We start from the raw sequence: 16,294 nt of genomic DNA, 5'->3' as shown, positions 1-16,294 counted from the left end.
AGTTAAATCCGCTTAATCTTGGATTTCCAAAATATGGGAACACTATGCACCTGTGAACAGAGAGGAATTTAAAATCTGTTTTGCAACAGCCACTGGGAAGCCATACCAAAGAGTTAAAAGCAAAGGATTGCATTAGGGAAACTAAGTGCTTATTTTTTAAAGTAACTAGAAGTAGAGGATTTTTAGCCTAATGCTCAGCATTAAAAACAAAGCAGGCAAAAAAAAAAGCAGACTTTTCATAATTTAAAGGTTTATGTCTTCCAAGACTCTTTTGTAATTTGAAAGCCTCCTTGTTTGGTATTCTCATTTCTTGTAACACAGGCTCACTAGAAATACAAAAAAAAACAAAGTAACATTCCTACTACACTGTTCAGAAAAAAAATTTTTTTAACTCTTCCTACATATCTGATGCTATATCTTCTCTTTTAAACACACACACACACACACACACACTATAAAATCTGAGACACAAAGATCATACTCCACCTACTGATTTTTTCAGTTGACAGTTTAGAGGAAAGCACATAAAACATCAACTTTCTCAAGAAAAATGAAACATGTTACCAAAAAGTAACATATATCATCCTTTAAATAATAGATTAAATCTATCTTGATTTTACAATTCATTTTTAATTGGTAATTTTTTTACTATTAAATTTGTTTCTGATTTAAAAATTGTTTTGTTTAGCATCAAAGTATATTAAATTTATAAACTATAAATTTTTTATTTCAGTACTTATAAACTATAAACCTTTTATTTGAGTACCTAAGTAGAGCACGAGACTTTGAATACTGGAGGAGTAATATACTATTTTTTAAATTAGGCATAACTACCCCATATAATGAAAACATTGTGGAATGGCACATTTTAGAAATGCATTTTAGTTTACTGTTATACATTTAAATGTACTACATAAATATGCCTATATAACATTTAATGCAATTCATAGGCACAATAATATAAAAAGACTGAGATAGGCATTATGAATCACAGATATTCAGTGAATCACAGATATTCAGCTATTCAAAACAAGTTACAAGTAACTCCTATTTCATAATTTTAGTTTTAAAGTTTGGACACTTTTCCGAGTTCGTTTTTTAGGCTAAAAACAAACACAAGAGAATACAAATACATAATATAGTCCCTCCTAGGAAAAATATCTCAGAAAAAAAATGTTACTAAACATTTATCAGTGTGTTAAATTTTTTAACTTATCATTTGTTAGTATTTCTGGCTATTATTTACTTAATCTGTATGAATAATGTTGACACACTTGAGTCCAAAGCATGTCTAGCAGCAACTTTTATATCACATAAGTGCTTTTAAAAATGAAAAGGTAATAGAATTCAATTTAAGTTCTGCTCTCAAATCACCTTGTGAATGAAAATCTGAATTATAGAAAACCTGAGATAGTCGTAATGAGTGAAATGCCTGAAAAAAATTCTTGGACACTGCAAGTAAAAATATTAAACCATAAAATTATAGCATATTATCTACTCGACTGAAAATGCATTATGTAAATGGCATAAGGTCTGAAACTGTCTCAAGACAGCAAAACTCCTATTAACTTCAGAGAGTTTATAGGACCCAGGAACTTCACCATCCAAAAGTGTTCAGGCATTTGACACTCATCTGAGCAGAAAAAAAAATACAGGTTAGTATTAGAGATTTGCAAGAAACCCAGGTTGGGGAGGCGGGAGGGCAAATATAAAGAAATTTGAGTGCTCTGAGAAAGACTTCTTTCAGAACAAACATCACCCTCATTTAAAATAGCAATCACAAGGAAATGGATTTTAAAAAAGAAAAGATTTTTTTTAAACCTCTTATTTTACAAAATATTAGCCTTAATAGCTTTACAATTACCCAACCTGCTCACTGACATTCTGAAGAATAATTAATACTGTCATATTATTCACAGGCTGCTCTGTCAGGTAAATCAATATATGTTTGCTGTTAGAAAGAAGACTATTTAAATAAGCGTTTAAAAATTCCAAATTGGAAACTTCAATTTGTGTGAATATTACAGTACACTATATTTGTTTTAGCACACATTCATTATCAAAACTCTTTACTGATAATTAATTAAACATTACACTGAAAAATGAACAAATTTACAGGATCTGTAAAACTGGGTTACCTCTAAGAGCCTATAACTTGAGGACTGATAAGTATTCAAATCTACAGAGAAAAATACAGTTTTGAAGCAAAGACCTAAAAAGGAAAGAGTTCTCTCTCTTCAGCAGGTTTAAGTCAGTGTCCAAAGAAAACCAAAAAATAAATTTAAAAGACTATGTTAAGAACACATATGCCTACATCTTAACAACCACAAAGAAAGTGAAATATACACACGTTTCAAGTTGAGAAGCTTCATACATTCTTTATGAACAACTTGACTTCAATTTCAACTCTCAAAGGAAAACGAAGAGAAGATTTAAAAAAAAAAAACTCTTTAAAGTACCATAACTGTCACAAATAACACTGTAAACTGAGTTCTCACAAAGCTTCCTTACGTCCTTTCCCTGTCTGTCACACACAGTCTCATAACCACAATGAAAATTGTTAACACTCCACTGTGGGGAAGGAGGTTCATCAAAGTGAAATGGAACCTCACTCGTACCCCTCCCATCTCCACATGAAGGATAAAGCACTGTCAATAACTACTAACCCAAGTATCACAGATGCCCTGCATCCGGTTTAAATCACACACACACACACACACACACACACACACACACACCAAAAAAGAGAGAGGAGAGAGACTTTTTAAAAAAAGATCTCTTTCCCAATGCAGCAAAGAACACAGCAAAGAGGCCCCTGGTTTCAGTGTGTGTGCAAGGGGTGTGGGGGGAGAAGAAAGAGGGGGAGGGAAGAGTGCCGAATGGATATTAAGATTGTTTGCAGCACAAAGAAAACACAGTTTTAAAAGAGAAAAAAGAAAACCATGCAGCTGATGATGGTAAAAGAAGAGCAGCTCATTAAGCACAAGGCAAAGAGGGGCAAAAATGAAGGCAAGAGGCAGTGGGAAAAGTTCACCGATGTACGAGGATAAAAATAACAAAACCCATAACAAGGCCCCACAAGTGAACAACAACAACAAAACACCACCTCGTGGGTCCCCCCTTGCACACTCTTGTCTATTTCGGTTTTGAAAGAAACAGGAACCAAGCAGCTTTGAAAAAGAAGAAAATTGAAAGAAAGAAAGAAAGAAAGAAAAAAAACCTTATCTCTTCACCTGACCCTCCTCCTCAGACCCAGACCTAAGGGAGAGCTCCACCGTCCGCAACGCAAAACTGTGGCTCCCTCTCCCGCTCGGCTCGCAGCCCCCCGAGCTCCCGCTCCATCCCTGAAGCGCGGCCGCGGAGGGCCGGGGCCGGCGGGCGGGCGGCGCGGCGCCCACACCCCCGACCCAGCCGCAGCGCGCACGGTCCATTGTAAACAAGCCCGGGGGACGGAACCCCTCGGCAGCGGCGCCACAGCTGCAGCCCCGGTGTCAGGAGTGAGACCCCCGCACAGCCACACTCGGCTCGCACACACGGACACACACACACGCACGGACACACGCGTTCACACGCATCCACACGCTCCCACACACATGTAGAGACCGAAGAATATTCACCTTGGCTGTGGATTATTGTGGTGTTGTTGGTGGGTGATGGAGATGGTGGTGGTGGGGAGGAGGAGGAGGAAGAGGAGGAGGAGGAGGAGAGGAGTAGTTGTTGTTGATGGGTAACAGTCGCCAGGACTACGGTGACTATGGCGCTTGATTCACAAGGCAACGGTTGCTATAACTCACAAAAGAGAGAGAGAGGGAGAGAGAGAGGGAGCGAGAGGGAGAGGGAGACACTCACACGGGGAGGGGTGGGGGAGGGAAGAGGGGAGGAGGCGGGCCCGGCTAGCGGCCGGAAGGGGCGGGCTCAGTACCGTGACTGACAGCCCCCGAACCGGGTTGGGCTGGGCGCGAGGCCGGGGTTCCGAGGAAGGGTTCCGAAGGGACGCGCTAAGTTTGGCAGGGGCTGAGGTCACCCCAGGGTCCCCTCGGAGGTACGGTACTACACGCCCTGGCGAGGCTGGCGGAGGAATTGAGGGCCGTGGTGCGAGGTATACTTTTTGTGAAACGAGAGCTGCCAGTCGCAGCAACCAGCTCAGTGCCCAAAAGCCTCAGAGCCGGGAGAAGGTAACAGCTAACCCATGAGAGGGGGTGTCGAGGGCGATTCCAGACACCTTGTCTAAACGACCAGCTACAGCAGAGGAAGAATCCACTTTGTAGAGTGGCTCCGCCCCCGACAGAAACGTCATTTCCGGGGCGGGGCGGGCGGAGGGTCCCGGATGTGCCGCCGCTGTCTTTTTCTCTTTTTTCCTTTTCCCCTTGCTCGCGCCCCCCACCCAGCCCGTTTCTGAGGCGCCGGTGGTGTTCCCGGTTGTAGTCGTCTGCGGGCTTCTAGCATGTCGAGACGCTTCATGGCGGCGGGGAACGTGCCGGAATGGACGGTCCGCGCCGCCTTTGCGCTCCTGCTTTCCGCGTCCCGGCCTGCTCCCGCCTCCTGAGGCCGCGATTCGGAGGCGGGCGGGCGGCGGGGTGTGAGCGTGCCCGCCGCCATCTTAGAGCAGCCGAGCGCGGGGCGCGTATGGGCAGCGCGCAGGCCTCCCGCGGTCCCGCCGCGGTGTGGCGCGCACCGGGAAGGTCCGAGCTTGTTCGGCCCTCACTCCGGAGCGAAGAGGCGAAGTCCTGACTCCCTATCTACAGGGCGGGGAGTAAGCGCTACTAAGGAGCAAGAAATCGCCCTCTCCGGGGACTCGAAAACGCATGGCGGCCCCCCTCCGGGAAAGGCGTTGGGAGGTGGGGTAACTTACACCTGTCTGACATAGCACTCAGTTCCTAGTTCCTGTCATCCTCTGCCCTCGCGTGAAGTGCTCGTCCCTATTTAAAGTTGACGAAACCAGGATGTGAGCACACCCCCGTGTCCTGTTACTTGCCTCGTCCTGGTCCCCGGTTACCTAACAACCTGCTGTATCTGAGGGTCTTGCTGCTTCCGGGTGTATTGAGATAGACGAATGGGTTAACGTTGGTTATGGATGTTGTTAGCACACAACTGGCTATCTCGAACATCCGTTAGTATCGAATAGCCTCTAATGCCTCACGGTTCAAACATACTCGTCCAGTTCTCTGCACACTGGAGTCCTGCAGGAACATGCCCCCAGGCCCTGTCAATATCCCAAACCAACACACGCAGCTAGGCTGCTTATCTGGGACAATAACTTGGATATTAGAGCATTAGGAAATCAGTTCTCCCCTTGAGGCTTAATTTTTGCACCTGCAAAATAGGGGTTTGGGGCTTGCTGAAATAAGAATAGCCACCGTTCCTGAGGTCTTCTACTGCCCCAGACATTGTACTTAGTGTTTTACGTACATTATCTCATTTAATCCTCACGACACCACTACTAGATACATAATACTCTCATTCTGGAGAAGGCACAGAGTCTTAAACGTCAGTCGTTTTATTTTACGGCTCTGTATCATGGAGTATTAGAGGAGTATTTTAGGAACCAGCTAGTTAAACAATAGATTCAAGAAAGCAATGTGGCCTTTGGTAATCTCATAATGAGTTATAGAGGTTCTTATAATAATGTGTTACAATGTAATAGTGAACAGTGTGGAGCACAGTGCTAAAACGTACATGGCGCACCATGGTAGTAGGCCCTTCCAGTCCGAGACAGATGACAGTGTGGTGACCAACAGCAGTTAAAACTTCAGATTTAGAATAATAGTTTCCACATACACATGGGAAATAAAGTATGCATTCCAGCTGTATAAAAACTGGTAGTCATTATGAATATTCACTTAATTACATTTACAGATAAAGTCCTCTATTCCTGTAATGGTGTGCGGGGCTGTTTGCTCACACTACACAGCTCTGAATAGCTTTGCTTTTTTAGTTCTATTGTCTGTTATAGTTTGCCCATCCCTTCCCTCACTGTCAGCTGTTGCTTCTTACTGCTGTTAGTGAGCATAGTTCTATTATCCTCCCCACCCTTTTAATTTACTGCTTATAATCTGCAGGCCAGAAAACCACACAATGAAAAGCTGTATCTCAAGAGTCCTTTGAGGAACTCTCCTTTAGAAAAAGTGTGTGACCTTTGTGCGGGGACACTGTAACATCGGTTTGAAGCTGCTTAGAGACATTTTTTTTTTACCTACGTCCTCATTTGGCCTTTTTCTGAGTTAGTTATAAATAAGTATTTTAAGTGAGTTCTTTAAAAGTTAGGATTTAGAATATTTCTCCCTGTTTTAGGATAATTGATAGTATTCTAATCATAGTGAGGTTACTATAATATGAATTTTTCAATGTTACCTTCACACCGAATCAAATAACCAAGCTACCAATTCAAGCTGTAGATTTGGAAACACGATTATATATGCATGTTTTGTGTTATAACTAGTTAGGAAAGGTCCCAGAAATCCCTTTGCCTATAGTCATTTTTGATAGGATCTCCGTTGTGGTCATTTACAGTTGCATCTTCACATGTGTTGTACATGTATTTCAGAAATGAATTGTTAAGTCACAGAAAAGACCCAGCAGTGTGTCTAACATTTTATCACCTGTTACAGTGATAACACACTGGACTCAAAAAGTGCCTAGCCAAAAAATATCTTACATTGCTTGACAAATTCAATAAACTGCCAATGCAGTTATTATTTGTCCAGTATCTAAAATGGGCCAGAAATAGTTCCTGTCTGTACAATGCTCACAGTCAATATCTGTGAATTTAAAATGCTATGTCCTTTGAACTTGGATTGTTTTTGCTCTCAGCTTGGAGTGAATGGCAGAGACATCGATTAACACATTTGTATCTGAACCACTTGAAAAATAGGAAGCCCTGATTATGTGTGGATTATATACTTTATAAATTAGTACATTCTCAAGGGTAAATTTCCTCTTCAATATTATCTATTAGGTTATTTCCTCCTATTGATATCTACAGCATAATCAAGAACTAATACATTACTTTAACAATGATTATAAAAGGAAAAGCTGCATACAGAAAGATAAAATACTGTTACGTGATAGGTTTACTTCCAAAAAATTGTATGTATGAGAGTTTTAAAAATTAATGAAGTGGGACATCCCTGGTGGCGCAGTGGTTAAGAATCCGCCTGCCAGTGCAAGGGACACGGGTTCAAGCCCTGGTCCAGGAAGATCCCACATGCCACGGAGCAACTAAGCCCGTGCACCACAACTACTGAACCTGTGCTCTACAGCCTGTGAGCCACAACTGCTGAAGCCCACGCACCTAGAGCCCGTGCTCCGCAACAAGAGAAGCCACCGCAATGAGAAGCCTGCACACCGCAACAAAGAGTAACCCCCATTCGCCTCAACTAGAGAAAACCCGTGCGCAGCAACGAAGACCCAATGCAGCCTAAATAAATAAATTTATTTTTAAAAATATAATGAATTGGTCTGTGGCAGCTTACCACTGAATTTGTGGTGAATCCTTTTATAAAGCAGAAATCACACCTGTTTAAAATTTTTTCACTTGATTATAATACCTGATTTTCTTCAATTGAGAGACACCTAGAGTCTTAGTTCTCTTATGGAAATGAATTGTTTCAGTTCAGCCAATATTTATTGAATATGATATGTATAGCACTGGGAGATTAGACTACTGGATTACTAGTTGCCTTTACTATCAATAGATCTGAAGTTCTGTGGCTATATGATAATAATCAATAATAATAGAGGGTGATAGAGGCCAAGGTAATTCAAAACTACATAGTTTGCCACTATTCTCTGGAGCACTCCTAACTCTACCCATTCCCACCCAAAGTACATTTTGGTTTTGAAAATATTCCGTTATTTTTTTTCTGGTAGATTTATCTTTCTAATTGTGTTTTCTTTAAGTAATACAAACCAACTGTTTACTCAGCAGTCCTGAGAGATGTCTATCCTTATATATAACCTGGAATTAAATTTTTACCCCAGCAATGAAAGATGATAATAGAATCATAAGTAGACTATCTTTTCTTAAGATCAAAATATCTTTTGATATACACATGCAGCTTTTTCACTTCAATTAATGCAGAATCTCAATACAGTATTTGCAGCATTAAAATCAAGTAACTGGGAACAACCCAAATAGCTATCAGTAGGAAGATGGAAGCACAAATTGTGATACATTCATGCAATGGAATCCTATTAGACAATTAAAAGGAACTAACTAATGATACACATGGATGCATCTCAAAAACATTATGTTCAGCAAAAGAAGCCAGGTACAAAGAGTATATACTGTATGAATCCATTTATGTAAAGTCCAAAAACAGAAAAAACTAAACTGTATTTAGTGTTTCCCTATGATGCCTGGGGCAATGAGGTGGGCTTTAATGGAAAGGAGCTTGAAGGAACTATCTAGGGTGATGGAAATGTTCTGCACTGTCCAACTTGGTAGCCACTAGCTAAAAATTAAAATCTAATTGTAAATTAATTAAAATTAAATGAAATTTAAAATTCAGGTCTGTAGTCACAGTAGTTACATTAAGTGCTCCGTAGCCACATGCAGCTAGTGGCCACCAAACGGGACAGTGCAGATTTAGACCATTTCTATTATTGCAGAAGTTCTACTAGAAAGTGCTGTTCTAGATCTTGTTTTAGGTAGTAAAGTGTATTACGGTTGTCAAAATCGTAATACAATGCACATTATGCGTTATATGTCAATAATACTTGTCCCCAAGCCCCAGAAAACACTAATAGAAGTATTTATTGCTGTATTACATACCTAATTAAGCACTTTTTCCTTAATATTTTTATTCAACACTACAGAGAAAAGGACAAATAATAGGTAGTAAAATTATCCTTGGCAAATTTTCAAAAATGTAATATGTGTGACTGAACGGTAGATAATGTTGGTTTGCTGCTCACAGAAATGAGTTCTGCCACTTTATAATCTTTAATACAATTAGAAACCAAAGGAATTGTTGTGAAGACTTAAAGTGAAGTCTAGATGATTAAAGAGAATTTTTTTCTATTTCCCTATTGAAATTGCAGTAGCTTAAACATAGTGGAGATCATATAACCTTCTGAGGTAACATTAGGAGTACTTCAGAGATTTTGGTACTAACTCTATGACCAAGTTGAGAAAATCATCTAAACTCTCTAGGTAACAGTAAAGACTCGGGGCTTTTGGAGGTGGAAGGAAATGTTTGTAAATGGATTAAAAGACTTGAATGATCTCAATTCTAAATTCTAATTTTCATGGATTTTCAGAAATGGCCACACCAGGTGAATTGATTCAAAATGCTAAATATATATGTTCATGGAATACCTTTGTGAAATTAGGAAATAATTTTGGTGGAGTAAATACTGTAAAGTTAATGATATTTCTACTAGCGTTTATTAAGAATTTTGTGAACCCCAAGTAGATTTTTTACAAGATACAGAATATGAACTGAGTTAGAGATTAATTTTTATAACTTAGCTGCAATTAATGTCAGTATTAGTAATATATTACTATTATATATAATATTTATATATTACTAAAGGAAAAGTATTTCATTTTTATCAATTATTATCAAAAATTATTTATCAGAAATGCTTTTATTGATCCAAAGTCTTTAACTGCCAAAGAAATTCTTAAGTTGGCCCTCTCTCTCCCTTTACTTTTTTCTTTTTTTTTTCCCTCCCTTTAATGTAATATACAGTATGGGGGGAAAAAATCTCCCAAGTTCCGGTAGGGCCATTATTCCTATGCTAAGTGTACTAAAAGTACCTTCCCACTGGAATATGTCATACATCTCACCCTCCCCACCCCCAGCATCACAGTATATTATACAGCCTACATTTAAATTGTTTTTGAATACTTATGTCAGCTGTTAAAGCATATGACCACATTTTTTCACCCTTATATTTTATTTTACTAAGCCACTAAAACACAAAAAATAAAGATCACTGAATCAAATTACATGAATTTGTCTCCTTTGATGGCTTTCTGTTCGTTTGTTTTGAAAAGAGGGAATTTATGTGCATGGAATATTTTTCCAAAATTTTTGTTTTGTTTTGCTTACTAACATTTTTATTTTGAGGGCCAAGGAATACAAAAAATACACATTGTATTTTGTACACATTGTATACACATTGTATAGCGAAACATTTACCACACTTGCTTCCAAACACTGTTTGAAATTTTACTTAGTACTTTCTTCCATAAAAGAAATTAAGGTCACTTTTAAGACTTCCGTAGATCTGGCCTAATGTGAAAGCACTGATTACAGCTTGGTTTTGAAGTTCTCCAGTTCCACATCATATCAAACGTCTTAAAATGTACCCATATATCACACAAAATATACATAACTAAGTACTGAGTTTATAAATAGCACATTGTTAAATTTTTTAGACATCTGATTAAGTATTTGTTCACTTTGATTTGCAGCTTTCTCTTCATAATTTCAAGTCAAATTTTTTTCAGATCCCTAACATTTTCAGAGGACCTTGAGGAATAAATAAAGTCCTGAACATAGTGCTCAATGAATAAAAGGTCCTAAAATACAGTAGGAAAACTGAATTTAACACAATTTGACTTAGTTTGTTTTTCCTTCTTCCTATGGGGGTGGGAGTTTTAATTAACCAGAAAAACATAGAAATACACTGAGATAAAATCACAGTGAACCATGGGTACTAGTTCACAAAGATCAGAAAACACTAACATAATCAAGAAATAAAAAATTATTTTCTAAGATGATGACTTAAGTGCGCTTGAACTCAGTACCCTAATTTGGCACTACAATCTTTACCTCATTATAAAATTACATATTATAAAAAAATAAAGACAACTGGATTTACATTACAGGGATACCCTATTTGTAGCTTCAAATTTGTGGTACATTAATTATAGAGTTCTTATTAAATGTGATATCATTCTTCACCCAGAAGAAATAACCCTTAAAGAAAGAATACTAATTTGTGTTGAAGATTGATGAAAGACAAGAAACGTTAATGTGAATAATTTAAAAAGATATGTAAAAGTCTCTGACAAGGAATGTTTCATAGGGTTAAACATGCCTATTTTTTAAAGTGAATATTTTTTAAGATTAAATTCTTGCTCAAATCAAATCAAAAAGTAAAATTACATAAAATAACCTTGTCATTTTCTTTCAAGTCAGCACTGATTCAGTGACCCAACAATGTAATACAAAGCACTATGTTTCTAATACAAAAGCCAGAAAATATATCCGCTTCTAAGGAATCAGCTACAGAGATGGCAGAACTGAATGATGTGTAAATAAATCAATCTAAAATGGAGCTTTATTTGAGTAGGCATTCTCACTACTGGGAGTAAACTAAGGAAGTAGCCAATATAAGTTAGAGTAATTCTTATAAGAATATTTTTTTAACTTAGTTGTCTAATCAAATCATTACTAATTATTAGTATCTCTTGAAAAATCCATATTACTATTGGTTGGCCAAAAAGTTCATTCAGGTTTTCATAAGACGTCATGGAAAAACCTGGACAAACTTTTTGGCCAACCCAATATATTTGGGAATCATCTCTGGAAAAGAAATATCCTAAAAGTTTATTGTAAACTTCAAAAGGTATGATGCTTACCTGTCAGAAACAGGTAAGGTAGGCTGAAAACTGTAACACTTTTGGAAAGGAAGCTGACAGGAACCTTACTTAAATGTCCACAAACAATCAATCTGGTGTCAACTATAATGAAGCAGTATAAAGGTGAAATAAGGAGAAAATGTAACCAGAAAGTATAATCAACTGAGATGTTGTTGTACAACTAGGTATTGTTTTGTGGGGTGCTTTGCTTTGCTTCTCTTTTTATTTGCACAGAATGAACCAACAAGAAACCATGAGGAAAGCAGTAGTCTTTGAAGTAAAATATAGCCAAGATTTGGTTTAAGCCTTTAACTAGAAATAGTGAGATGATGTATTCTAGAAACTAGTAGAAAGGAAATATTGACAATCGTTGAAAATTACTGAGTACGTCTAATTTTGTAAATCAACTATACCCCAATAAGTTTAATATTAAATCTGGAAAATCTAAAATTGCATTGATAACAAATAACTTGATAAAATAGTTAAAAGCATAAATGCAGAAAGGTAAAAAAGAAAATGACTGGGGATGAAAAATACCCAATTCCCAGATATTTATTGAGGACCTGCTATATATATGATAGTAGTTACTATGGGCACTTTGGGCACGGGGGGTGGGGGGGACAAGGAAGAGAGGAAGACAAGTTCTTCCCTGTGCTAGATATCTTCTATGTGTTTCTCCAGACTCAGTCACTCTCTACTCTTCTTCACTCTCCTTTCTAGATGGCTGACCTTCCTGGACCACATGATTGCATTCCCATGCTTTCTGGTAGCTAGTTGGTTTCCATCAATGGGCAGCACTGGCAGGAGATTGGAGGCAGGAGGGGAGGAGAATGGGGTCAGGGTACTTATTACCCTTTTCCCTCCCTGCAAAGGTGCTTCAAGACGCACCTGCATCCCTTCACTAAAGATTCTGATACAGGCTCTTTCCCCTCTCATCCTAGGGTTTCCAGGTGGTAGTAGCTCCACTCTTCCTTAGGTTAATGAACCATCCTTTTTGATTCACAACACCCACATCATAGTAAATGGGCCTTTCGTACTTTTTTTTTTTTTTAATGTTTTCTTGGTGGCACTGCGTGGCATGTGGGATCTTAGTTCCCCGACCAGGGTTTGAACCCGCACCTCTTGCATTGGAAGCACGGAGTCTTAGCCACTGGACCACCAGGGAAGTCCTGGCCTTTCGTACTTTAAATCACCTCAAACTGCTTTCTTTGTAGTCTGTCATCTGTTTCTTGTTGGGACTTTGACGATGCCAAATAAGATGACAGACTGTGTATTACTTTGCTTGGGCTGCCATAACAATGCCCCTCAGATTGGGTGGCTTAAACTACAAAAATTTGTTTTCTTGAATTCGAGGCTAGAATTTCAAGATCAAGGTGTTGGTAGAGTTGGTTTTTTCTGAGGCTTCTCTGTTTGGCTTGCAGATGGTCATCTCCCTGTGTCTTCACAAGGTCTTTCAAATGTGTGTGTTTATGTCTTAATCTTGTCTTTTTAAAAGGACACCAGTCATATTGGATTAGGGCCAACCCTAATGAACTAGTTTTAGCTAAATTACCTCTTTAAAGAGCCTATGTCCCAAAACAGTCACATCCTGAGGTACTGGGAGTTAGAACTTCAACATATGAATTTGGCAGGGGGGGACACAATTTAGTCCATAACAGACTAGTTGAGACAGAAAAACACATAATAAATTAGGAAATAATATCTCAAGATTATGACTACAAATTTTCCTCAACTTACAATGGGGTTACACCCCAATAAACCTGTTGTAAATCGAAAATGCAGTTAGTAGACTGAACATCGTAGCTCAGTCTAGCCTAACCTAAACATGCTCAGGACACATAGCCTACATTTTGGCAAAATCACCTAACACAAAGCCTATTTTATAATGAAGTGTTGAATATCTCATGTAATTTTTTGAATACTGCACTAAAAGTGAAAAAAGAGAATGGTTGTATGTGTATAGTATGGTCGTAGGTGTATTAGCTGTTTACCCTGGTGATCCCGTGGCTGACTGGGAGCTGCATTTGCTGCTCAGCACTGCAAGAGACTATAGCAGTACTGCTTATCACTAGCCTGCGGAAAAGATAAGAATTCAAAATACGGTTTCTTTTGAACGGGCATCACTTTTACATCATCATAAAGTCAAACCATCTCAAGTCAGGGACCGTCTGTATAGTATGAATTTAAGACAAGGACAGTATTACAGTTACCCTGAGCAGAACATTAGAAAGGGGAGAAGAGATTTTTTAAACGAGCACAGTTTTACAAATGTGCAAATCTCAGTGGCGGATTAAAGTGGAAAGGCATGTACAAAAGAAATCACATGAGTTAGAAAGAACTACCTGGTCTGGAGACCGAACTGGGAGTTCTTTTGGTAACCCGGTAACAATAATAACTAATATTTATGGAGCACTCTGACAGAGATTAGTGGTTATCTTCCTCTATGATAACAGAATTACTCCTGTTTTTGCCAGACCTTTTCCACAAAATGACCTTTGCAGACTTCCTTTTCGGGTCTCACTTGAAGCTACATGGAGAATTGTGACTAAGCTTTGGTCACTGGGTTATATACAGGAATGTTCATAGGGTCACGTCTAAGAGATCTTCCTTAAGTGGCACCTTACTTGGGTCCTTTGCCCCTTTATCCTTTCAACCCCTTCTCCCTCCTGCTGCTTAGAACAAGGATGCCACAAACTGAGACCAAGACAAACACATGGGGCAGCAGAATAGGAGACTAAGTCCCCTAGTGATTGTGAGGTTACTTTCCTGCCCAGCACCCTCTATGTTTACATGAGAAAAGAAACAACCATCGTGTTTTGTCTTACAGCTGAAACAAGTCCTAATTAATACAAGCATTTTCTACGTGCTAGGTATTCTTCCCAGTTTTTTTTACCTGTATTTCACTTAGTCCTGTAGCAATTCTATATGTAGGTGCTATTATTATCTTCCGTAGGGAAACAGACATAGAGAGATTAAATACTTTTCCCTAAACAACCCACCATGTAGAGTTTAGGATTTAAACCAGACTAAGAGAACGTGACTCCAGAGTGTGCCCTCTTAATCACTATGTCGAGCCAAATCATCCCCTGTATGGGGAATAGGGTTGTTTTTGAAAGCTACAGCCTAAAGAAGAAAATCTCACTTGAATTTGGAACAGTGTTACGCAGTCTATCAAGGGAGGGAAAGCAAATGAAATGAAAAACATTGGTGAAGTTTTCTACATACCTATAATCTTATTTTCATTGTTTATTTTAGCCTAAAAATTGCTACAGTTTTGGTTACTCACAATGTGTCTCTTTCTAAACTTAATTTTTAAAAATGTTACTTTCAGAGCCTCTTGTGAAGTTCTATAAATCTAAAATGCATTTGCTTCCTAGTTATCTGGCTGTGATCAGTCCCATAGGGCAAGAAGGTATTTTAGATGTATGCCACAAAGGGGCTTCCTCTTGGCCATATTCTGCCAGAGTCCTTCTCAGAACGCCAGCTGGGTTAATCTTTGGTGCAGTCCAGGGGCAACTTCTGCACTTAATTGTCAGATTTCTCTTGAGAAAGAGTCAGCTCTCAGTCAGGAGTCAATCCTTATGGCGACAGTCTCTGTTGTACTCCCTTTAGCAGCAGGAGAGCTTTAAGAGTGTTACCGGGCTTTGTTAACCCCTCTCTGAGAAACTGAAGAAAAAAGGATTTTAAGGGCATCTTGATTTTTTTTTTTTTTAATGTTTGGAAAGAGGAGAAACTGGACCAGTGGATATTGTTCTATTCCCTTCCCATCTGGCTACATAAAAGGCTTCAGAAAGGCCATTGGATCTACTTAGAGGATGTTAATGCACAATAATTCTGCAAAGAAATAAGGCATAAATAAGGAATCCATTTATCCACTTGCAGTAAGAAGTTCTGAAGGCAGAACACAGAAGGCAAAGGACCTCTAATGTCTCTCACACAATTTGCTTTCAGGCTATTAATAGTACTGATCCTCAAGAAAAGCTTTATTGGGATGGGATTTTGAAATGAAACTACCCCTATACCTACTGTGGTTTTTAATTTCTACTCCTTGTAACCAATTTTTCCAGCCAACAAAGACATTTGAAAAGTATATCTATAATCAGTATTATGCCATCTTGGGGTAGAAATATATGTATATTCCTTTTAAAATTTATTTATTTATTTATTTATTTTTGGCTGCATTGGGTCTTAGTTGTGGCACGCGGGATCTTTCGTTGCAGTGCGTGGGCTTCTCTCTAGTTGTGGTGCACAGGCTCCAGAGCGTGCAGACTCAGTACTTGCAGCACGGGGGCTCTCTTGTTGTGGCTCGCGGGCTCAGTAGTTGCGGAGCAAGGGCTTAGTTGCCCGATGGCATGTGGGATCTTAGTTCCCCAACCAGGGATCAAACTGGCGTCCCTGCATTGCAAGATGGTTTCTTAACCACTGGACCACCGGGGAAGTATGTTTCCCTTTAAGAACAGCTTTATTGAGGTATAACTCACATAGAGGAAAATTCACCCATATTAAGCGTACAATTAGAAAAGTTTAAGCAACGTATGCAGTCATTTGATCATCACCACAATCAAGCCACTGAACCCTTCTATCAACATAATTCTTCTGTCAACAAAAAATTCCCTTGTGGCTCTTCGTAGTCAATCCTCTCTCCCCTCAGTCCACCCCCACCCCTGACTCCAGGAAAACTCTGATCTGCCCTAACTA

The 16,294-nt window shown here is 39.1% G+C and overlaps 1 protein-coding gene across 6 annotated transcripts in view; it reads right to left on the bottom strand.

Moving 5' to 3' along the window:
• Positions 1-3,852, bottom strand: part of RFX3 (regulatory factor X3) — a 288,861-nt gene extending 285,009 nt beyond the window's left edge. For 5 of the 6 annotated variants that reach the window (XM_029201562.1, XM_029201568.1, XM_029201563.1 and 2 more), the window contains exon 1: positions 3,618-3,852. Coding sequence is in view for 1 of the 6 variants with exons in the window: in XM_029201564.1 (XP_029057397.1) it covers positions 2,351-2,372 (22 nt within the window). In the remaining 5 variants the exon portion in view is untranslated. Of the gene's footprint in view, positions 1-2,350; positions 2,409-3,617 lie in introns of all 6 variants that reach the window. The other variant, XM_029201564.1, reaches the window with a different exon arrangement.
• Positions 3,853-16,294: the final 12,442 nt, after the last annotated feature.

This window comes from Monodon monoceros, unplaced genomic scaffold, assembly GCF_005190385.1.
Source record: "Monodon monoceros isolate NGI ecotype Baffin Bay Population unplaced genomic scaffold, NGI_Narwhal_1 Super_Scaffold_5, whole genome shotgun sequence".
NCBI classification, from domain to species: Eukaryota; Metazoa; Chordata; class Mammalia; order Artiodactyla; family Monodontidae; genus Monodon; species Monodon monoceros.
Note: the sequence above shows the minus strand (reverse complement) of the source record. Positions and strands in the feature narration are given on the sequence as shown.